The sequence below is a fragment of the Haliotis rufescens genome, unplaced genomic scaffold (genome assembly GCF_023055435.1).
Source record: "Haliotis rufescens isolate VD_foot unplaced genomic scaffold, xgHalRufe1.0.p SCAF_7, whole genome shotgun sequence".
Classification (NCBI taxonomy): domain Eukaryota; kingdom Metazoa; phylum Mollusca; class Gastropoda; order Lepetellida; family Haliotidae; genus Haliotis; species Haliotis rufescens.
In genome coordinates this window covers 12,234,919-12,259,777 of record NW_025964361.1, presented here as the reverse complement: position 1 = coordinate 12,259,777, position 24,859 = coordinate 12,234,919, and the positions used below count along the sequence as shown (strand labels likewise).

The 24,859-nt window shown below is 42.6% G+C and overlaps 1 protein-coding gene across 1 annotated transcript in view; it reads left to right on the top strand.

Annotated features, from left to right (window-relative positions):
- The window catches only part of LOC124124931, a 78,794-nt gene extending 74,697 nt beyond the window's left edge, over nucleotides 1-4,097 (top strand). Inside the window, exon 6 of the mRNA XM_048387941.1 lies at nucleotides 142-4,097. Within this exon, the coding sequence (XP_048243898.1) occupies nucleotides 142-3,145 (3,004 nt within the window). The 3' untranslated portion in view covers nucleotides 3,146-4,097. The remainder of the gene's footprint in view (nucleotides 1-141) is intronic.
- The last annotated feature ends 20,762 nt before the right edge of the window (nucleotides 4,098-24,859 follow it).

The window sequence follows — 24,859 nt, the reverse complement described above, 5'->3', positions numbered from 1 at the left end:
TTGTCATTTCCTTGTGTCTGAGGGAGCAGATCTGACCCTTACTGATGTATACGACAGAGACTGTCTGATGTTGGCATGTGAGGGAGGAAACATTTCTATAGTGAAACATTTCTTGTCAATAAAAACATGGGACATCAACAGGCGGGGAGGAGAGTTGAAACAAACACCAGTTATGACGGCATTGGAAGAAGGACACTATGATGTTTATCATCTCCTTGTGTCTGAGGGTGCAAATCTGACACTTACTGATGACGACAACAGAGACTGTCTGATGTTGGCATGTGTGGGAGGAAACATATCTATAGTGAAACATGTCTTGTCAATGAAAACATGCAACATCAACAGGCGGGGAGGAGAGTTGAAACAAACACCAGTTATGATGGCAATGGAAGAAGGACATTATGATGTTTATCATTTCCTTGTATCTGAGGGTGCAGAGCTGGCCATTACTGATAAAAACAACAGAGACTGTCTGATGTTGGCATGTGTGGGAGGAAACATATCTATAGTGAAACATGTCTTGTCAATGAAAACATGCGACATCAACAATCGGGGAGGATATTTGAAACAAACACCAGTTATGATGGCAATGGAAGGAGGACACTATGATTTTTTTTTTCTCCTTGTGTCTGAGGGTGCAGATCTGACACTTACTGATGATTACAACAGAGACTGTCTGATGTTGGCATGTGAGGGAGGAAACATATCTATAGTGAAACATCTCTTGTCAATGAAAACATGGGACATCAACAGGCGGACAAGATTTCTTAAACAAACACCAGTTATGGTGGCATTGGAAGGAGGACACTATGATGTTTGTCATTTCCTTGTGTCTGAGGGTGCAGATCTGACACTTACTGATGTATACGACAGAGACTGTCTGATGTTGGCATGTGAGGGAGGAAACATAATTAAAGTGAAACATGTCTTGTTAATGAAAACATGGGACATCAACAGGCGGGGAGGAGAGTTGAAACAAACACCAGTTATGACGGCATTGGAAGAAGGACACTATGATGTTTATCATCTCCTTGTGTCTGAGGGTGCAGATCTGACCATTATTGATGACGACTACAGAGACTGTCTGATGTTGGCATGTGAGGGAGGAAACATATCTATAGTGAAACATGTCTTGTCAATGAAAACATGCGACATCAACAGGCGGGGAGGAGAGTTGAAACAAACACCAGTGATGATGGCAATAGAAGGAGGACACTATGATGTTTATCATCTCCTTGTATCTGAGGGTGCAGAGCTGGCCATTACTGATAAAAACAACAGAGACTGTCTGATGTTGGCATGTGAGGGAGGAAACATGTCTATAGTGAAACATGTCTTGGCAAGGAAAACATGCGACATCAACAGGCGAACAAGATATTTGAAACAAACACCAGTTATGGTGGCATTGGAAAGAGGACACTATGATGTTTATCATCTCCTTGTGTCTGAGGGTGCAGAGCTGACACTTACTGATGACTACAACAGGGACTGTCTGATGTTTGCATGTGAGGGAGGAAACATACCAATAGTGAAACATGTCTTGTCAATGAAAACATGTGACATCAACAGGCGGACAAGATATTTGAAACAAACACCAGTTATGATGGCATTGGAAGGAGGACACTATGATGTATATCATCTCCTTGTATCTGATGGTGCAGATCTGACACTTACTGATGATTACAACAGAGACGGTCTGATGTTGGCATGTAAGGGAAAAAACATGTCTATAGTGAAACATGTCTTGTCAATGAAAACATGGGACATCAACAGGCGGGGAGGAGAGTTGAAACAAACACCAATTATGATGGCAATGGAAGGAGGACACTATGATGTTTATCATCTCCTTGTATCTGAGGGTGCAGATCTGACACTTACTGATGTTCACAACAGAGACTGTCTGATGTTGGCATGTGAGGGAGGAAACATATCTATGGTGAAACATGTCTTGTCTTTGAAAACATGGGACATCAACAGGCGGGGAGGAGTGTTGAAACAAACACCAGTTATGACGGCATTGGAAGGAGGACATTATGATGTTTATCATCTCCTTGTGTCTAAGGGTGCAGATCTGGCACTTACTGATGATAGCAACACAAACTGCCTGATGTTGGCATGTAAGGGAGGAAACATATCTATAGTGAAACATGTCTTGTCAATGAAAACATGGGACATCAACAGGCGGGGAGGAGTGTTGAAAGAAACACCAGTTATGATGGCATTGGGAAGAAGACTCTATGATGTTTATCATCTCCTTGTGTCTGAGGGTGCAGATCTGACCCTTACTGATGATAACAACAGAGACTGTCTGATGTTGGCATGTGGGGGCGGAAACATATCTATAGTGAAACATGTCTTGTCTATGAAAACATGGGACATCAACAGGCGGACAGGATTTCTTAAACAAACACCAGTTATGGTGGCATTGGAAGGAGGACACTATGATGTTTATCATCTCCTTGTATCTGAGGGTGCAGATCTGACACTTACTGATGTATACGACAGAGACTGTCTGATGTTGGCATGTAAGGGAGGAAACATATCTATAGTGAAAGATGTCTTGTTAATGAAAACATGGGACATCAACAGGCGGGGAGGAGAGTTGAAACAAACACCAGTTATGATGGCATTGGAAGAAGGACATTATGATGTTTATCATCTCCTTGTGTCTGAGGGTGCAAATCTGACCATTACTGATGACGACTACAGAGACTGTCTGATGTTGGCATGTGTGGGAGGAAACATATCTATAGTGAAACATGTCTTGTCAATGAAAACATGCGACATCAACAGGCGGGGAGGAGAGTTGAAACAAACACCAGTTATGACGGCATTGGATGGCGGACACTATGATGTTTATCATCTCCTTGTATCTGAGGGTGCAGAGCTGGCCATTACTGATAAAAACAACAGAGACTGTCTGATGTTGGCATGTGAGCGAGGAAACATGTCTATAGTGAAACATGTCTTGTCAATGAAAACATGCGACATCAACAATCGGGGAGGATATTTAAAACAAACACCAGTTATGATGGCATTGGAACGAGGACACTATGATGTTTATCATCTCCTTGTGTCTGAGGGTGCAGACACGACACCGAAGACGACAACACAGACTAGTACATTGTTGCGTGTATTTATGTAACTCGACACCAAACTGATGAGGGCTTCTTGCATCTGGCACCCTTCCTCAACCAGTGTCTGAGCAAGGTCTTTTCATGTGAGTGGAGGAAAAGGCAGGACAACGGGACGATGTTCCTGGTTGATTTAGCGTTGAGAATTCACACTAGCATCACCACAGATTCCTTGCCACACCATGTCGATCGACCTCCAGATCACAACAAACATGCCTGCCATTTCCCTCATCGGTGGTGTACTCTGATAATCCTATCATCGTTGGCAGCGACTCTTTTATCACAGAACAGTCTTTGCCAGTTGCTGTTCTGCCACTAACAAATTACGTGTGCAAATCTCAGTCTCTGATGTCGAGGTTGGCGTCTTGGGGCTACTCAATGGAATGATATAAACGCCTGAATACCATGCACAATCAGAGTCACTGTCCTCCTGCTGACTGGACGATCAACGATTGTTGCAGCTGATGACGTCACCACCAAAAATCTTTCCTGGGATGCAAAACCCCAAGGTAGCGTTGTCGTTCGGGCTGATCAAGGGTGATCTGCTGCATCTAGGTCTTTCCCTGGCACTGTCTCTTTGGTTGAAACGAGCCATCAATCTGGTGATTGAGATGTGTGTGCAGGCTAAGGTTGTTGCTACATCTCTTTGGGTAGCCCCCATCTGTATCATACCAATGGCCCTTTCTCTCTGCTCAGGCGATAATCTTGGCATAAGTGTTGCTTTGTGTAAATTCTGATCGAATTGGCTTTTATACCCTTTGGAGATCATTCTGCACGTGTGTATTGCCTTTTGATTATTTAAAGCCAAATCTTACATATTTGAGTTTTCAAAGACGGTCATGTTGTTTGAGACCTGTGAAGATCTTCAGCAACCCATGCTTGCTTTAAAAGGCGGCTTTGCTTGTCGTATGAGGCGTCTAACCGGTTGGGTGGTCAGGCTCGCTGACTTGGTTGATGAATGTCATCGATCCCAATTGCGTGGATTGATGGTCATGATGTATATCACTGGATTGTATGATCCAGACTCGATTATTTACAGACCGCTGTCATATAGCTGGAATCCTGCTGAGTGCGGCGTAGAACAACAAACACACACTCACATGTTGGTTGAAGCATAATATAAGTACACTAATATTGTAGTGGTGTATATAGCAGTAAAGTGCTGAAGTGGTGTATACAGCAGTAAGGTGCTGAAGTGGTGTATACAGCAGTATGGTGTTGTAGTGGTGTATACAGCAGTAAGGTGTTGTAGTGGTGTATACAGCAGTATGGTGTTGTAGTTGTGTATACAGCAGTAAGGTGTTGTAGTGGTGTATACAGCAGTATGATGTTGGAGTGGTGTATACAGCAGTAAGGTGTTGTAGTGGTGTATACAGCTGTATGATGTTGTAGTGGTGTATACAGCAGTAAGGTGTTGTAGTGGTGTATACAGCAGTATAGTGTTGTAGTTGTGTATACAGAAGTAAGGTGTTGTAGTGTTGTATACAGCAGTAAGGTGTTGTAGTGGTGTATACAGCAGTAAGGTGATGGAGTGGTGTATACAGCAGTAAGGTGCTGAAGTGGTGTATACAGCAGTAAGGTGTTGTAGTGGTGTATACAGCGGTATGATGTTGTAGTGGTGTATGCAGCAGTATGATGTTGTAGTGGTGTATACAGCAGTAAGGTGTTGTAGTGGTGTATACAGCAGTATGATGTTGTAGTGGTGTATACAGCAGTATGATGTTGTAGTTGTGTATACAGCAGTAAGGTGTTGTAGTGGTGTATACAGCAGTATGATGTTGTAGTGGTGTATACAGCAGTATGATGTTGTAGTGGTGTATACAGCAGTATGATGTTGTAGTGGTGTATACAGCAGTAAGGAGTTGTAATGGTGTATACAGCAGTTTGGTGTTGTAGTGGTATATATTGCATTCCAACTATATCATAAGCATGTGTTTATGGATTACATTAAGGGTAACGCTATTTTTCAGGGCATTAAATTGCCCTCGATCTTTTCAAATGCCCTCCTTCGTCAGGCAGTTAATGGAAGACCTCGGACTTCTGCAAATGATAATGCCCTCAAAAATAGCATTACCGTTATTATAGCTAAATTGGATAGGATTTGTTATCAAATAAAAAGAAACAACAATATCGGTTTTGAAACATTTCCTGCAATCAATACGAATGTCACTGACCCACTTTTACAAATATGGAAACGTCATAGAACAAACCAGAAGATGTCACTATTGAGCGTTACGTCACCTATCCATATCCTATGACGTCACCTAACAACGGGCGTGATAATGGCCCGTCGTCAAGAAAAATGAAGGCATTATAAAGTTACAGTGGCCCGCTCAATTCTGATAACATGAGGGCGGTTTAATGACAATTCTATCCATTTTAGCTGTAATGTTAAATAGTGATAACGACATATATTGTATATACCATAGCACCATCTAGATTGATGTACCTGTTATTAATCAGCTGTATATATTTAGATAGGGTGGTGCATCTGGATTACCATATGATGTAGTATTTCTCGTGTAATGTAGACAACATGCCACATGTTGGAGTTTTTCTACTTTGTCTGTCATGATCTATGATAATGAATATACTATGATAGTGAATATATCCTCACATGGTTTAGACATACTTGTAGTGTGGATTCAGGTGTATGGTATATGTTACCTTGTATAACTATTGGTGAAGTAGTATTGATGACCAAACATATGTCTATTTTTATTTGATATGAATGATGTAATATTGTGTGTTTGTGTGAGGCATTTTATGCATTAAACCTGACATTGCATTGATATGAATAATGCCATGTAAATAGCATTGTATAGTGTTGTAGTGGTTTATATAGCATTGTGTAGTGTTGTAGTGGTGTATATAGCATTGAATAGTGTTGTAGTGGTGTATATACCATTGTATAGTGCTGTAGTGGCGTATATAGCGTTGTGTTGTAGTGGCGTATATAGCATCGTATAGTGTTGTAGTGGCGTATAAAGCATTGTATGGTGTTGTAGTGGTGTATATAGCATTGTAACGTGTTGTAGTGGCGTATATAGCATTTCTTAGTGTTGTAGTGGTGTATATAGCATTGGATAGTGTTGTAGTGGTGTATATAGCATTGTATAGAGTTATAGTGGTGTATATAGCATTGTATAGTGTTGTTGTGTAAATAGTGTTGTATAGTGGTGTATTGGCGTGTGTAGCATTGTATGGTGTTGTAGTGGCGTATATAGCATTGTATAGTGTTTTGTGGCGTAATTATCATTGTATAGAGTTGTAGTGGTGTGTGTAGCATTGTATAGTGATGTAGTGGCGTATGTAGCATTGTATAATGTTGTTATGGTGCATGTAGGATTGTACAGTGTCAAAGTTGAAATGTTATAAATATATACAAAAATGAGGTAAATGTTCACTCGGTGTACATGTAATATATAATAAAATAATAAAGTCCACGTTAGTCCATCATCTTCTTTATATCAGTATCTTTACATAGTAGTTTCGCTGTCCACACTGAAGAGCTGTCATGAGACAGCGAAAGTACTATGTATGAAACTGATATAAAGAAGATGATGGACTAACGTGGACTTTATAATTTTATTATATATATATATATGATGATGATAATGTTTGTTTTGTTGGTCTGAGTGAATGTTTTTTAACGCCAGTCAAAAATACTCCAAGTTGCTGTACCAGACAATGAGTGAGTGATTGAGTCCTGAACAGTCCTTAGTTAAATCACAGTCAACTTAGTGTGGAAGGACAACTTAAAGTGATTTAGGTTTATCAATTTAACCTTCTGTTTAAAACCAAAGATCCTTATTTGGCGTTTCTTGAATTCAAACCAAACCTGAAATATGGAAGATAAATTGATAATTGGTGGCCATATTGGATTATGCAAATTAGACATATTTTCCAGACTTGGGTTGCTTAGGACTTTCAGTATGTTGTTTTCGGGACCTTGTAGAAATGAATTGTGGTAAAATAAATTCTGTTGCAATTTGTTCCAAGTGAAACCTTATTTTGCCTGGACTGATAATGACTGCGGCGCTCAACAGCATTCCCTCATTTATAATTGTCAGTTCTTAGCAGGATTATATATGTATGCCGTTTTGTTGGAAAGATGTCACTTAAGTGAATGTATTTCACTTAATTTGAGTGAATGAGTGAGTTACATTCAACGCTGCCTTGAACAGTTATATCAAGGCGTGTCAGCAAAATGTGGGAGGAAAGTGATGCAGGTCTCAGACGTTAACCACTTTGGTGAAACCCACGAGCACTGGTATGGTGCTGACAAAACTAGAAACATAATTGGGGGAACTCACTATCATCTGTGACACAATTCTTCACAGCAAGTTGCGGCGCCTTAGACGACTGGCTACCTGTGCCTTCAACTGAATTTAAATACTAAGATTTTGAAATGGATTATTTTGTGGTCAGATGCGGTGCCTTGTTTGATGGCACCCCCCACATCCCAACCCCCCGCACACACACCTTATTGTTGTGTGGCTTGTGTGTCACAGATTTGATTATTCGTCATTTTCAAGTATTTTCTGTAAAATAAATTGTTGATCTGAATGCCTTTTGAGTCATTTCATTATTTGCATTAATAATGTATTTCTTGAATATTTAAAGGATACAAGAATATTTCAAGCTGAATGTGTTTAGAACATAGTGTCAGACGTTGCTTGATGTCTGTTGGACAATATGTGAAACCCATTGTCGTATTATTAGCGCAAAGATGTGATTGGAATATTGACACAAGGCACCTGTAGTTTCACCCATGCACTCTCTCTGATCTGTATACATGTAACAGGTCTTTCGTCACTATGCACAGTTAACACATGTTTCTTCATGCAGTACAGGCAGGGATTTTGCTAGAGGCCGATTACATAAGGATATTTTAATAATTTGACCAACTTTTGATAGGACGTTCTTCTATACCATTACCAAATATGAAGACTAGTGAGGAAGTCGGGTAAGACTAAAGTTCACCAGTAACCAGTGCTTGTCCTCAGGGGTGACTAAATGGCTCGAGTGGTCAGACTAGGTGACTTGGTTGATTGCATGTCATCGTAACCCAACTGTGTGGATCATTGCCATGTGAAGCACTGGATTGTCTGGTCCAGACTTTAATCATTTACAGATGCCGTGAAAAAGCTGAAATATTGTTGAGTGAAGTGTTTAAAAATTGTCACCATGCAAGGAGACCCGGAAAAGATGACCTCAGTATAAATCTAACACTTGTCTGATTGTGTGCATTCAGACTCTGATTGTGTACAAATAGAGTTGCTCATGTGTTCAGTCCATGGTTTGCCAGGATCGTTGCTCATGTGTTCAGTCCGTGGTTTGCCAGGATCGTTGCTCATGTGTTCAGTCCATGGTTTGCCAGGATCGTTGCTCATGTATTCAGTCCATGGTTTGCCAGTATCGTTGCTCATGTGTTCAGTCCATGGTTTGCAAAGGATCGTTGCTCATGTGTTCAGTCCATGGTTGCCAGGATCGTTGCTCATGTATTCAGTCAATGGTTTGTCAGGATCGTTGCTCATGTGTTCAGTCCATGGTTGCTAGGATCGTTGCTCATGTATTCAGTCCATGGTTTGCCAGGTTCATTGCTCATGTGTTTAGTCCATGGTTCTCCAGGATCGTTGCTCATGTATTCAGTCCATGGTTTGCAAAGGATAGTTGCTCATGTATTCAGTCCATGGTTTCCAGGATCTTTGCTCAAGTATTCAGTCCATGGTTTGCCAGGTTCGTTGCTCATGTGTTCAGTCCATACCTTGCAAGGATTGTTGCTCATGTATTCAATCAATAGGTTGCCAGGATCGTTGCTCATGTATTCAGTCCATGTTTTGCCAGGATCGTTGCTCATGTGTTCAGTCCATGGTTTGCCAGGATCGTTGCTCATGTGTTCAGTCAATGGTTTGCCAGGATCGTTGCTCATGTGTTCAGTCCATGGTTTGCCAGGATCGTTGCTCATTATTCAGTTAATGGTTTGCCAGGATCGTTGCTCATGTGTTCAGTCCATGGTTTGCCAGGATCGTTGCTCATGTGTTCAGTCCATGGTTTGCCAGGATCGTTGCTCATGTGTTCAGTCAACGGTTTGCCAGGATCGTTGCTTATGTGCTCAGTCGATGGTTTGCAAGGATCATTGCTCATGTGTTCAGTCCATAGGTTGCCAGTATCGTTTCTCATGTGTTCATTCAATGGTTTGCCAGGATCGTTGCTCATGTGTTCAGTCCATGGTTTGCCAGATTCGTTGCTCATGTGTTCAGTCCATGGTTTGCCAGGTTCGTTGCTCATTTGTTCAGTCCATGGTTTGCCAGGTTCGTTGCTCATGTGTTCAGTCCATGGTTTGCCAGGTTTGTTGCTCATGTGTTCAGTCGATGGTTTGCAAAGGATCGTTGCTCATGTGTTCAGTCCATGGTTTGCCAGGACTGTTGCTCAAGTATTCAGTCCATGGTTTGCCAGGTTCGTTGCCCATGTGTTCAGTCCATACCTTGCAAGGATTGTTGCTCATGTGTTCAGTCAATAGGTTGCCAGGATCGTTGCTCATGTATTCAGTCCATGGTTTGCCAGGATCGTTGCTCATGTGTTCAGTCCATGTTTTGCCAGGATCGTTGCTCATGTGTTCAGTCCATGATTTGCCAGGATCGTTGCTCATGTATTCAGTCCATCGTTTGCCAGGATCGTTGCTCATTATTCAGTCAATGGTTTGCCAGGATCGTTGCTCATGTGTTTTAGTCGATGGTTTGCCAGGATCGTTGCTCACGTGTTCAGTCCATAGGTTGCAAGGATCGTTGCTCATGTGTTCAGTCCATGGTTTGCCAGGATCGTTGCTCATGTATTCAGTCCATGGTTTGCCAGGATCGTTGCTCATGTGTTCAGTCGATGGTTTGCCAGGATCGTTGTTCACGTGTTCAGTCCTTAGGTTGCCAGGATCGTTTCTCATGTGTTCATTCAATGGTTTGCCAGGATCGTTGTTCACGTGTTCAGTCCATGGTTTGCCAGGTTCATTGCTCATGTGTTGAGTCCATGGTTGCCAGGATCGTTGCTCATGTGTTCAGTCCATGGTTTGTCAAGATCGTTGCTCATGTGTTCAGTCCATGGTTTGCCAGGATCGTTGCTCACGTGTTCAAGGCCATGGTTTGCCAGGATCGTTGCTCATGTGTTCAGTCCATGGTTTGCCAGGATCGTTGCTCATGTGTTCAGTCCATGGTTTGCCAGGATCGTTGCTCATGTGTTCAGTCCATGGTTTGCCAGGATCGTTGCTCATGTGTTCAGTCGATGGTTTGTCAGGATCGTTGCTCATTATTCAGTTCATGGTTTGCCAGGATCGTTGCTCATGTGTTCTGTCGATGGTTTGCCAGGACCGTTGCTCACGTGTTCAGTCCATGGTTTGCAAGGATTGTTGCTCATGTGTTCAGTCCATGGTTTGCCAGGATCGTTGCTCACGTGTTCAGTCCATGGTTTGCCAGGATCGTTGCTCATGTGTTCAGTCCATGGTTTGCCAGGATCGTTGCTCATGTGTTCAGTCCATGGTTTGCCAGGATCGTTGCTCATGTGTTCAGTCAACGGTTTGCCAGGATCGTTGCTTATGTGCTCAGTCGATGGTTTGCAAGGATCATTGCTCATGTGTTCAGTCCATAGGTTGCCAGTATCGTTTCTCATGTGTTCATTCAATGGTTTGCCAGGATCGTTGCTCATGTGTTCAGTCCATGGTTTGCCAGATTCGTTGCTCATGTGTTCAGTCCATGGTTTGCCAGGTTCGTTGCTCATTTGTTCAGTCCATGGTTTGCCAGGTTCGTTGCTCATGTGTTCAGTCCATGGTTTGCCAGGTTTGTTGCTCATGTGTTCAGTCGATGGTTTGCAAAGGATCGTTGCTCATGTGTTCAGTCCATGGTTTGCCAGGACTGTTGCTCAAGTATTCAGTCCATGGTTTGCCAGGTTCGTTGCCCATGTGTTCAGTCCATACCTTGCAAGGATTGTTGCTCATGTGTTCAGTCAATAGGTTGCCAGGATCGTTGCTCATGTATTCAGTCCATGGTTTGCCAGGATCGTTGCTCATGTGTTCAGTCCATGTTTTGCCAGGATCGTTGCTCATGTGTTCAGTCCATGATTTGCCAGGATCGTTGCTCATGTATTCAGTCCATCGTTTGCCAGGATCGTTGCTCATTATTCAGTCAATGGTTTGCCAGGATCGTTGCTCATGTGTTTTAGTCGATGGTTTGCCAGGATCGTTGCTCACGTGTTCAGTCCATAGGTTGCAAGGATCGTTGCTCATGTGTTCAGTCCATGGTTTGCCAGGATCGTTGCTCATGTATTCAGTCCATGGTTTGCCAGGATCGTTGCTCATGTGTTCAGTCGATGGTTTGCCAGGATCGTTGTTCACGTGTTCAGTCCTTAGGTTGCCAGGATCGTTTCTCATGTGTTCATTCAATGGTTTGCCAGGATCGTTGTTCACGTGTTCAGTCCATGGTTTGCCAGGTTCATTGCTCATGTGTTGAGTCCATGGTTGCCAGGATCGTTGCTCATGTGTTCAGTCCATGGTTTGTCAAGATCGTTGCTCATGTGTTCAGTCCATGGTTTGCCAGGATCGTTGCTCACGTGTTCAAGGCCATGGTTTGCCAGGATCGTTGCTCATGTGTTCAGTCCATGGTTTGCCAGGATCGTTGCTCATGTGTTCAGTCCATGGTTTGCCAGGATCGTTGCTCATGTGTTCAGTCCATGGTTTGCCAGGATCGTTGCTCATGTGTTCAGTCGATGGTTTGTCAGGATCGTTGCTCATTATTCAGTTCATGGTTTGCCAGGATCGTTGCTCATGTGTTCTGTCGATGGTTTGCCAGGACCGTTGCTCACGTGTTCAGTCCATGGTTTGCAAGGATTGTTGCTCATGTGTTCAGTCCATGGTTTGCCAGGATCGTTGCTCACGTGTTCAGTCCATGGTTTGCCAGGATCGTTGCTCATGTGTTCAGTCAACGGTTTGCCAGGATCGTTGCTTATGTGCTCAGTCGATGGTTTGCCAGGATCATTGCTCATGTGTTCAGTCCATAGGTTGCCAGTATCGTTTCTAATGTGTTCATTCAATGGTTTGCCAGGATCATTGCTCATGTGTTCAGTCCATGGTTTGACAGGTTCGTTGCTCATGTGTTCAGTCCATGGTTTGCCAGGTTCGTTGCTCATGTGTTCATTCAATGGTTTGCCAGGTTCGTTGCTCATGTATTCAGTCCATGGTTTGCCAGGTTTGTTGCTCATGTGTTCAGTCGATGGTTTGCAAAGGATCGTTGCTCATGTGTTCAGTCAATGGTTTGCAAAGGATCGTTGCTCATGTGTTCAGTCCATGGTTGCCAGGACTGTTGCTCAAGTATTCATTCCATGGTTTGCCAGGTTCGTTGCTCATGTGTTCAGTCCATACCTTGCAAGGAATGTTGCTCGTGTATTCAGTCAATAGGTTGCCAGGATCGTTGCTCATGTATTCAGTCCATGGTTTGCCAGGATCGTTGCTCATGTGTTCAGTCCATGGTTTGCCAGGATCGTTGCTCATGTATTCAGTCCATGGTTTGCCAGGATCGTTGCTCATGTGTTCAGTCCATGGTTTGCCAGGATCGTTGCTCATGTATTCAGTCCATGGTTTGCCAGGATCGTTGCTCATGTATTCAGTCCATCGTTTTCCAGGATCGTTGCTCATTATTCAGTCCATGATTTGCCAGGATTGTTGCTCATGTGTTCAGTCGATGGTTTGCCAGGATCGTTGCTCACGTGTTCAGTCCATAGGTTGCCAGGATCGTTTCTCATGTGTTCATTCAATGGTTTGCCAGGATCGTTGTTCACGTGTTCAGTCCATGGTTTGCCAGGTTCATTGCTCATGTGTTCAGTCCATGGTTTGCCAGGATCGTTGCTCATGTGTTCAGTCCATGGTTTGCAAGGATCGTTGCTCATGTGTTCAGTCCATGGTTTGCCAGGATTGTTTCTCATGTGTTCAGTCCATATGTTGCCAGGATTGTTTCTCATGTGTTCAGTCAATGGTTTGCCAGGATCGTTGCTCATGTGTTCAGTCGATGGTTTGTCAGGATCGTTGCTCATTATTCAGTTCATGGTTTGCCAGGATCGTTGCTCATGTGTTCTGTCGATGGTTTGCCAGGACCGTTGCTCACGTGTTCAGTCCATGGTTTGCAAGGATTGTTGCTCATGTGTTCAGTCCATGGTTTGCCAGGATCGTTGCTCACGTGTTCAGTCCATGGTTTGCCAGGATCGTTGCTCATGTGTTCAGTCAACGGTTTGCCAGGATCGTTGCTTATGTGCTCAGTCGATGGTTTGCCAGGATCATTGCTCATGTGTTCAGTCCATAGGTTGCCAGTATCGTTTCTAATGTGTTCATTCAATGGTTTGCCAGGATCATTGCTCATGTGTTCAGTCCATGGTTTGACAGGTTCGTTGCTCATGTGTTCAGTCCATGGTTTGCCAGGTTCGTTGCTCATGTGTTCATTCAATGGTTTGCCAGGTTCGTTGCTCATGTATTCAGTCCATGGTTTGCCAGGTTTGTTGCTCATGTGTTCAGTCGATGGTTTGCAAAGGATCGTTGCTCATGTGTTCAGTCAATGGTTTGCAAAGGATCGTTGCTCATGTGTTCAGTCCATGGTTGCCAGGACTGTTGCTCAAGTATTCATTCCATGGTTTGCCAGGTTCGTTGCTCATGTGTTCAGTCCATACCTTGCAAGGAATGTTGCTCGTGTATTCAGTCAATAGGTTGCCAGGATCGTTGCTCATGTATTCAGTCCATGGTTTGCCAGGATCGTTGCTCATGTGTTCAGTCCATGGTTTGCCAGGATCGTTGCTCATGTATTCAGTCCATGGTTTGCCAGGATCGTTGCTCATGTGTTCAGTCCATGGTTTGCCAGGATCGTTGCTCATGTATTCAGTCCATGGTTTGCCAGGATCGTTGCTCATGTATTCAGTCCATCGTTTTCCAGGATCGTTGCTCATTATTCAGTCCATGATTTGCCAGGATTGTTGCTCATGTGTTCAGTCGATGGTTTGCCAGGATCGTTGCTCACGTGTTCAGTCCATAGGTTGCCAGGATCGTTTCTCATGTGTTCATTCAATGGTTTGCCAGGATCGTTGTTCACGTGTTCAGTCCATGGTTTGCCAGGTTCATTGCTCATGTGTTCAGTCCATGGTTTGCCAGGATCGTTGCTCATGTGTTCAGTCCATGGTTTGCAAGGATCGTTGCTCATGTGTTCAGTCCATGGTTTGCCAGGATTGTTTCTCATGTGTTCAGTCCATATGTTGCCAGGATTGTTTCTCATGTGTTCAGTCAATGGTTCGCCAGGATCGTTGCTCATGTGTTCAGTCCATGGTTTGCCAGGATCGTTGATCATGTGTTCAGTCCATATGTTGCCAGGACCGTTCTTCATGTGTTCAGTCCACGGTTTGCAAGGATGGTTGCTCATGTGTTCAGTCCATGGTTTGCCAGGATCGTTGCTCACGTGTTCAGTCCATGGTTTGCCAGGATCGTTGCTCATGTGTTGAGTCAACGGTTTGCCAGGATCGTTGCTTATGTGCTCAGTCAATGGTTTGACAGGATCATTGCTCACGTGTTCAGTCAATAGGTTGCCAGTATCGTTTCTCATGTGTTCATTCAATGGTTTGCCAGGATCGTTGCTCATGTGTTCAGTCCATGGTTTGCCAGGTTCGTTGCTCATGTGTTCAGTCCATGGTTGCCAGGATCGTTGCTCATGTATTCAGTTCATGGTTTGCAAAGGATCGTTCCTTATGTGTTCAGTCCATGGTTGCCAGGATCGTTGCTCAAGTATTCAGTCCATGGTTTGCCAGGTTCATTGCTCATGTGTTTAGTCCATGGTTTTCCAGGATCGTTGCTCATGTATTCAGTCCATGGTTTGCCAGGACCGTTGCTCACGTGTTCAGTCCATGGTTTGCAAGGATTGTTGCTCATGTGTTCAGTCCATGGTTTGCCAGGATCGTTGCTCACGTGTTCAGTCCATGGTTTGCCAGGATCGTTGCTCATGTGTTCAGTCAACGGTTTGCCAGGATCGTTGCTTATGTGCTCAGTCGATGGTTTGCCAGGATCATTGCTCACGTGTTCAGTCCATAGGTTGCCAGTATCGTTTCTCATGTGTTCATTCAATGGTTTGCCAGGATCGTTGTTCACGTGTTCAGTCCATGGTTTGCCAGGTTCAGTGCTCATGTGTTGAGTCCATGGTTGCCAGGATCGTTGCTCATGTGTTCAGTCCATGGTTTGTCAGGATCGTTGCTCATGTGTTCAGTCCATGGTTTGCCAGGATCGTTGCTCATGTGTTCAGTCCATGGTTGCCAGGACTGTTGCTCAAGTATTGAGTCCATGGTTTGCCAGGATCGTTGCTCATGTGTTCAGTCCATGATTTGCCAGGATCGTTGCTCATGTATTCAGTCAATAGGTTGCCAGGATCGTTGCTCATTATTCAGTCAATGGGTTGCCAGGATTGTTGCTCATGTGTTCAGTCGATGGTTTGCCAGGATCGTTGCTCACGTGTTCAGTCCATAGGTTGCCAGGATCGTTGCTCATGTGTTCAGTCCATGGTTTGCCAGGATCGTTGCTCATGTATTCAGCCCATGGTTTGCCAGGATCGTTGCTCATGTGTTCAGTCGATGGTTTGCCAGGATCATTGCTCACGTGTTCAGTCCATAGGTTGCCAGGATCGTTTCTCATGTGTTGAGTCCATGGTTGCCAGGATCGTTGCTCATGTGTTCAGTCCATGGTTTGTCAGGATCGTTGCTCATGTGTTCAGTCAATGGTTTGCCAGGATCGTTGCTCACGTGTTCAGTGAATGGTTTGCCAGGATCGTTGCTCATGTGTTCAGTCGATGGTTTGCCAGGATCGTTGCTCATGTATTCAGTCCATGGTTTGCAAAGGATCGTTTGCTCATGTATTCAGTCCATGGTTTGCCAGGTTCGTTGCTCATATGTTCAGTCCATACCTTGCAAGTGTCGTTGCTCATGCATTCAGGCCATATGTTGGCAGGATCGTTGCTCATGTATTCAGTCCATGGTTTGCCAGGATCGTTGCTCATGTATTCAGTCAGTGGTTTAACAGGATCGTTGCTCATGTGTCAAGTCCATGGTTTGCCAGGATCGTTGCTCATGTGTTCAGTCCATGGTTTGCCAGGATCGTTGCTCATTATTCAGTGAATGGTTTGCCAGGATCTTTGCTCATGTGTTCAGTCCGTGGTTTGCCAGGATCGTTGCTCACGTGTTCAGTCCATAGGTTGCCAGGATCGTTTCTCATGTGTTCGTTCAATGGTTTGCCAGGATCGTTGCTCACGTGTTGAGTCCATGGTTGCCAGGATCGTTGCTCATGTGTTCAGTCCATGGTTTGCCACGTCGCTATGTAAGTGCAATAACCTTGGACGCCGTTAAACCCCATTTCACCTCACCCCCACCTCACGTGGTCTTACTGTCCGTCCTGAGGACGATCTCATGAGTCCGCCGGACCTTTTTCCCCATGCGGAATAGTAACAAGCAGCGCAACTCACTGATACCTATTACTTTGGACCAAATAGATTTTCAAATGAACCGTTTGGTAAATTTGACATTGTTTTCGTTGTTAATAGGGGGCGTTGGATCGGGTCCGGCAAATGTGATTCAAGACCTTCAAACACCACGTTGTCTGCTAGTTCAGAATGTATTGTGTGTGTCAATGTAGCAGTTTTTACTGATGATGCAGACACTGATTGATGACTAATGACGTCTAGATCTAGACTGGAAATGACAACAGAAGACGGAGTCCCAAATTAACACAGCACTCGGCAGTAGTCCCGCTTCATTGGTGCCTGTAAATAATGAACCAGTGATTGATACGGTTTAGCAGCTATAGTTCCCAAAAGCAATCTTTGCATACGACTGCCGTAATTGTATCTAATATAGAATTAAAACCTGGGAACCATACTTGGATTATAAGATACTATTACCTCAATGTCATCAAATCTCAGTTCTGGCTACCGGTAAACACATCTTAGCGGTAGCAAGAGCTCAGATCTGATTTTAATGAGATTCTGATTACCCTGAATCAGAATAGTTAAAGATGGTCAAGATTATAGATTATCAAGACTCGTGCATAGTTTTCATTGCTCTAGTAGTTATTTGTCCAAGGACGTACGTTTTGCCCTCGGATGGTAGCTCAGGGGGATGACGGAAAACAAAAACTCGGGAATGAAGTTCAGACGACAGCAGACAAGTTTATTGTTGGTTTGGGAATATCGGTCGAAAAGATACAAGTAATGGCAATCACGTGACATAACGCACACCGGGACCGTGTGGTCAATATGTTCACGGTGCGGAGACCTGTTCTGTCACTAAAACAGCAGGAGCGGAGACCCGTTCTGTCACTAAAACACAGCAGGAGCGGAGACCTGTTCTGTCACTAAAACAGCAGGAGCGGAGACCCGTTCTGTCACTAAAACACAGCAGGAAGCCGGACCGCGATTCTGCGTCCTCGACATAATCGTTGGAGAGACTAGACGTTCAATCCGTCCGCTTCGATCGCTGACCTGGGCCCTCTCTCTGATTGACCATGTCCATGGTTTTGTAGATAGAGGTGTTTAGTTAAGTGGTGCAACGTCAGTGACCCGCGTCATGAACATACGTTAGATCCGGCAACGTCAGGAGATGTAAATTGACATTTATGGATAGCGATGGGGATTAAGGGTCCTGCCCGGAGGGGCCTTATATTTGTTTGTTTGTTGTTTAACGCCGCACTCAGCAATACTCCAGTCATATGACGGCGATATGTAAATAATCAAGTCTGGACCAGACAATCCAGTGGTTGACATCATGAGCATCGATCCACGCAATTGGGATACGATGACATACATCAACCAAGCCAGCGAGCCTGACCACCCGATCCCGTTAGTCGCCTCTTACGACAAGCATGACCGCCCTTTACGGTAAGCATGGGTTGCTGAATACTTATTCAAATGGAGTGTGAACATTTAAGGAGTGAGGGTCAAACATTGCATTAATGACGTCGTTAATAAAACTTGGCCCTCACTCTATGAAGGTTCATAATCCAATGAACTCACAATAAGTAAAAGGCCATTGCAAGAATCTTGAAATTTGCCTTCTAACCCCAAATGTAGTAACGTTTATACTTTTGTTTATGTCTTTGGGAATGTCATCATATTTCGTTTTGAAAAGGTTTACGACTGACCATGTTTTCCAGATGAATTTACTTTATTGTTTTGATAATCAGATTGGTTCGAGATTGCAGACTAACGGAAAATCAACCAACTTCTCTCTTACATTCTTACTATTTCAATTAAAGACGATAGTTTTAATGAAATAGAAATTCAAATTTGACAAACAAAGAAAGTAACTTATCGGCGGTAAGTGTATGGCAAACACCGGTAAGAAACAGAGGCCCAGGGGGCGCTGCAGAATTTCCGTCACGACAGTCGTCACTTGTTTGTAAACATAACGGTCATTCGGTTGCGAGTTCAAGCACGGTTGCAATTGGGGCCACCTATCACAGTGGGGAGTTCTGACTGGTGGCAGCGATAGTATAGAGAGGTCGTCGATATTTTACACACTTTTCTAGACCTCGAAAGCGTACCGCTTTTATCGAGTGGTATAGCTCTTCGTATGGCGCGTACAACTCAGTTTGACTGTTATTATACGTGCGTTCGGCTAATACATGTGCGCTGTTATCGCTCTTTCGCCTGGCCAACAAGAAATGTTATAATACATGGATGCGGTGAGTTCGTAGACACCGCCACCTCGAACACAAACCGGGAGTGAATTCGAAGACACATTGTTTAGGTATTGTAATTGAATGATGATAAGTAATCTGAGCAATATTATTATTATTATCCCCCGCCACGAAGTGGAAGGGGGATATAGGAATGGGTGCCGTCCGTCCGTCCGTCCGTCACATTTCGTTTCCGGAGCAGATCTTGAAAACCGTAACATATTTCTTCACCAAACTTGGCACATAGATAGATCTAGTGGTGAACTGGTGCCTTTTGATAGTTTGGGATTTTTAAAAAAGTTATTTTTTGAGTTTCCATGGCAACGACTTTGGTTAGACTGAAAATGGCAGTAGTCCTCGTTTCCGGAGCAGATCTTGAAAACCGTTCCATATTTCTTCGTCATACTTGGCACATAGATAGGTCTAGTGGTGAACTGGTGCCTTTTGATAGTTTGGGATTTTAAAAAAAGTTATTTTTCGAGTTTCCATGGCAACGACTTTGATTTCGACTGAAAATGGCAGTAGTCCTTGTTTCCGGAGCAGATCTTGAAAACCGTAACATATTTCTTCACCAAACTTGGCACATAGATAGATCTAGTGATGAACTGGTGCCTTTTGATAGTTTGGGATTTTTAAAAAAGTTATTTTTTGAGTTTCCATGGCAACGACTTTGATTTAGACTGAAAATGGCATTAGTCCTCGTTTCCGGAGCAGATCTTGAAAACCGTAACATATTTCTTCACCAAACTTGGCACGTAGATAGATCTAGTGGTGAACCGGTGCCTTTTGATAGTTTGGGATGTAAAAAAAATATATTTTTCGTGTTTCCATGGCAACGACTTTGATTTAGATTGAAAATGGCAGTAGTCCTCGTATCCGGAGCAGATCTTGAAAACCATACCATATTTCTTCGTCATACTTGGCACATAGATATGTCTATTGGTGAAATGGTGCCTTTTGATAGTTTTGGATTTTTAAAAACAATATTTTTTGAGTTTCCATGGCAATGACTTTGATTTAGATCTTGAAAACCGTAGTATATTTCTTTACAAAAAGGCCCAGTGAACATAGTTCACAGGAGCTAATGCATTGCACACACCCGACATGTCATATTGGCGGGGGATGTGAGTATTTCATGCTTGTTACTTATCGGCATACCGGCCTCGTGTATGTTTCTGGGTGTTTCGTTTGCATGTGTTTTTTAATTTTAAAATTGTTAAATATAAGATATGGTGAGGCCGCTTTGTAAATAAATTAATAACCCGGTAAGTGGTGAGTAGGGGATTACTGTACTTTTGTATTGAAAGCGTAAGCAGTATCCTTTGTAAATAGGTACACATATCAAAGCAGAGAAGGACAAGATGGTAGCAATAGTATTTATTGTCATTTAAAACTTACCATTTGAAATACAATTGTCACATGATAATTCAATATCAATATGTAATAAATCAATCTATATGTAATATTTCCCTACTATATGTCTTTTGTCTACGAGTTCCCTGAATTTTGTCTTCGATTTGGGAGTGTCTAGAAATTCTCCATTGTTCCCAATTATTTGGGTGAGGAATTCACACACACACACACACACACACACACACACACACACACACACACACACACACACACACACACACACACGCACACACACTATATTTAGAGGCTGAGAGAAGTATGTATATTGTTTCGCAATTTTATGTCAAGTTGCATATTTAGGACGTGTTTGTTATTTCTTTCTTATTTAACAACTCTGCACTGCGAATCGCGGCGCCTTAACCGACTTGGCCACCCGTGCCCCCATTCGCCCATGACATAGACGTATTGGTTACTATATGCTGCTATAATAAAATACATAAAATATGTATTTTACTAAATTGTTATTTATATATACATTATAGAAAGGAGCCAATTTTCCATCTTATAAGGCTGAATAAATACACCATCAAAGAATAAATTATGTCATAGAGTAATATTCCAATGGTGGAAATATGATGAAACAAATTCCCAACAACCGGTTTCGTGATCGTGGTGGTCATTAGCAATAACACGCCGACCACACCCTCCAACAATCCTCCAGCTACGAGGCTCACGGCTCCGTGCTTTAAATGTCGTTAACCTTGCATTCAGACACTCTAGACTGCATGAGAATTCTAGTTCCAAACATACTTTCAATCATGGATCTACTATAGCTGCCATCCTATGTGCCTTGGACTTGTGTCAAAGATCATGCATTCCCTGGACTGTTAAGGAACAACAGGTTTAATCAGTTTTAATTAATTAATAGTAGATATTAGTCATAAATCTGTTCACCTTTGAGTCTGTATATAACTCACAACGACATCAAAGCTTTTTAACAATGAATATAGACGAGACAGAAGGGTACTTTCGGCGACAAAAATGTAGGTGGATATCTTAATAGTTCTTAAAAAGATAGAAAGTGACAATATACCACGATTTAACACCTGTTTTCCAAAGCGCCTACGCCCTATATAAATATCACCAACCTACGTTTCGAGACCAACATGGCCACCTCCATGCAATAGTTTGGAGATCATTTTTAAAGCTGTTTAACAATGAAAATAGACGAGACAGAAGGGTACTTTCGGTGACAAAAGTGTAGATGGACATCTTAATAGTTCTAAAATGGACAGCAAAGGACAATACACCACGGTTTAACACCTTCCCGTTTTTCAAACCCTCGACGGCCCATATGAATATCACCAACCTACTTTTCGAGACCAACATGGCCGCCCACATGCAACAGACGTTGGGAGACCATTTTTGAAAGCTGTTTAACAATGAATTCGAATGAATTAACAATGGAAAACAGGAACGTAAAGGTGCTATACCGGGGTATATTGTCACTTTCTATTTTTTTTAGAATTATTAAGATGTCCATCTACACTTTTGTCGCAGAAAGTATCTTTCTAGCTTGTCTAAATTATTTTTTTTAAATCGTTGAAAAATGGTCTCCAAAAGTCTGTTGGTGATATTCATAGAAGGCGGCCTTTGTAGTCTCGAAAAGTAGGTTGGTGATATTTATATAGGGCGTGGAGGGTTTGGAAAACAGGAACGGAAAGGTGCTAGACCTGGGTATATTGTCACTTTCTATTTTTTTTAAATTATTAAGATGTCCATCTACACTTTTGTCGCAGAAAGTATTTTTCTAGCTTATACATGCTTTGACTAAGCGATTTCCACCCATCTACAGCCACAATGACTAGGTTAAATCGATTGATACAGTATAATGGTAAAATTGATTTCTAAATTAATGTAATCAGCATTAATCAGTCGATGTTATTTAGAAGCAGTTTAACACCGTGAACAGCACACATTGCAGTCCAAATCTCTCATACAGGTATGCCTACTCTTTTGCAGAACTCCAACTGTCGCCTCAATTACTATACCTGTTTCAAAGACTGTTTGCTGATTTCACGTGGACAGTGTGACACGGACTGACCTTCAAACAGCATGCCTGTCTTTTTATAGGCTAGTGTTTCCAGGAAACAAGCAGACACAGGCATAATGTAAAATAACATACTCACGGACAAACCTTTGTGACGAATATTATTTGGCGTGAGAGCATAATGATTCGAATGTCAATTTAGTTGACAATTTCGAACTTCAGATCTCGTTTCCTTGCTACAAAGTAACATTGAATACATATTCTTAACACTTCTAATTACATAAAAAATGAACTTATTTTTGATATTCAGTGTAGTTTTGAGGGCGACCAAATATGGTCGTGATAAACATGTTTATCTTCACGCCCACTGAAAGACTTGTACTTTCAGCGATGGAAGAACATTATCTACTACCCTTTTTTTACAAGTTACTTTGCCAACCATTTTGTCTTTGCATAATCGACCGATACAGATGAACAAATTTAAGATTTTACATATTTCAAGTATTTTATGGCCCTAATTATTCAATCTCGCCTTATCCTGTGTTTCCCAGTCAAATGGTAGTTCTAGTTCATCTAATACAGACTCGGGTTCAAACTGTTGTGCCATTTCATCATTCTCCATATCTAGTTCCTCTGGTACGTGTGACGTGTGAAGATCCGGGGTAGAATAGGTCTTCAGCAACCCATGCTTGCCGAAAAAGGCGACTATGCTTTTCGTAAGAGGCGACTAACGGGATCGGGTGGTCAGGCTCGCTGACTTGGTTGAAGCATGTCATCAATCCCAATTGCATGGATCGATGCTCATGATATAAATCACTGGATTGTCTGGTCCAGACTCGATTATTTACATACCGCCGTCATATAGCTGGAATATTGCTGAGTGTGGCGAAAAACAACAAACAAACCAACGTTACAATGAAGATATACTGACGGTTCCTTTGCAATTTTTGTAAGTGCATCTCCAAAAAACTACCTCTCCTTTCTTTCTCTTGACGGTTCTATATACCACCAACACACAAATATCTGCCACTTCGCGACGTGGGAAGAGGTTTGTAGTCTAGTAGTTGTGCGTTTCCCATCACGAATGTGATGCACATAACTTCAGCAAATGATACATACATTGTTTGATAGGCATCTCTACGTTAACGGATGACAAAGTAGACACAAGTTATGGATAACAACTTCTTTGTTACATCGACGCTTCCGTGTAGATCTTTAAACCATTGTTAAGCAAGACTTGCTGTATATAATGTCCATATTACCATGATGTATACGTAATAAATTGAAGACAAGAGTGAGTGAGTGAGTGAGTGGCTTATTTCGCTTTAAGAAATATTTCAGCAATACAACGTGGGGGAACACAAGAAAGGGGCTTTACACATTGTACCTGGAAATCGAACCCGGGTCTTCACCATCCAATATAGAAAAGAACTAAGTAACCATGATATCAAAGTAATGCATTTAAAACACATCTTACGATGAACGAAGTTCGGGAATCGGTGTTGTTCACACCGTCCGTCAATCACACCAACACAAGTATAACAACAAGAAACTTCAAAGTGCACCGCGATTCCCTGCCTGTAGACACATAAAACAGAAAAGATCACTTTCGTACGGAATCCTGAAAGGGACATTGTCGTGTTGTCGTATTTTCGCTCTTTGGTAAAATAATTGTTTTAAAAAACCTTGTCGCGCTTTGGTTAATTTTGACACTTTTTGCTTGTTCTTTTGTAAGGTCGACAATGCGACAACGCGACAATGTTTCTTTCCAGGATTCCATACCTTCGTGCGAACAAATGCAGGTAGACGACTCGGGCACCGTGCCGCTTAAATAAATTCAGACAAAAAATATTTAGCAAATTCAAGTCTGATATGTTCATTTCTTGTCTCACGCACATTACGCAGAACCATATGGTGGTACAAGCATGAATGATACATTTCAATGAAACGGGATAGGTTCAGTATTGTAGAATAATGATCTTTGTATATACGGCCAATGTAAATTGATATTGATTATTGAACGTCACGCTAGCTGAAGAGTTTCATGTGGCCCCATTGTCATTGTAATCAATATTGAAAGTCGAGTAAGAATCAATGGCTCTGAATTTCGCTTCATTTGCTAAGGTGGAATGATTGCCATGCCAAATTACCAGATGATGAACCTAATGTGCCCAACATTATATCTGCTGTATATAAATGTATATGCTGTTTTTCATCTCTCTCTTGGGGACACGGGTGGCCCAGTCGTCTAAGGCGCCGCGATTCGCTGTGCAGAGTTGCGTCCCTTGCGTCCTTTTTTTACTGTTAAAATATATTACCTTCACATAGATTAACTGTCTTACATATCTTTGCTGTTCCTACAGACGCACCTGTGATACATTTGCAACGAATTATTGTGTAAGCTATAGGCTGAAGTTGTATTTATGTTAATACCATCCATGTTCGTGTATTTCCGTCAATGAGCATGACCAACCAATCCATTCAGACGCCTCTCACGACCAGCATACGTTGTAAGGGACCAGGTTTTTACATGGAATCCCCACGTGGTAAAATAAACCCATTGTGTATGCCTAACTATTCCATCTATTGGGA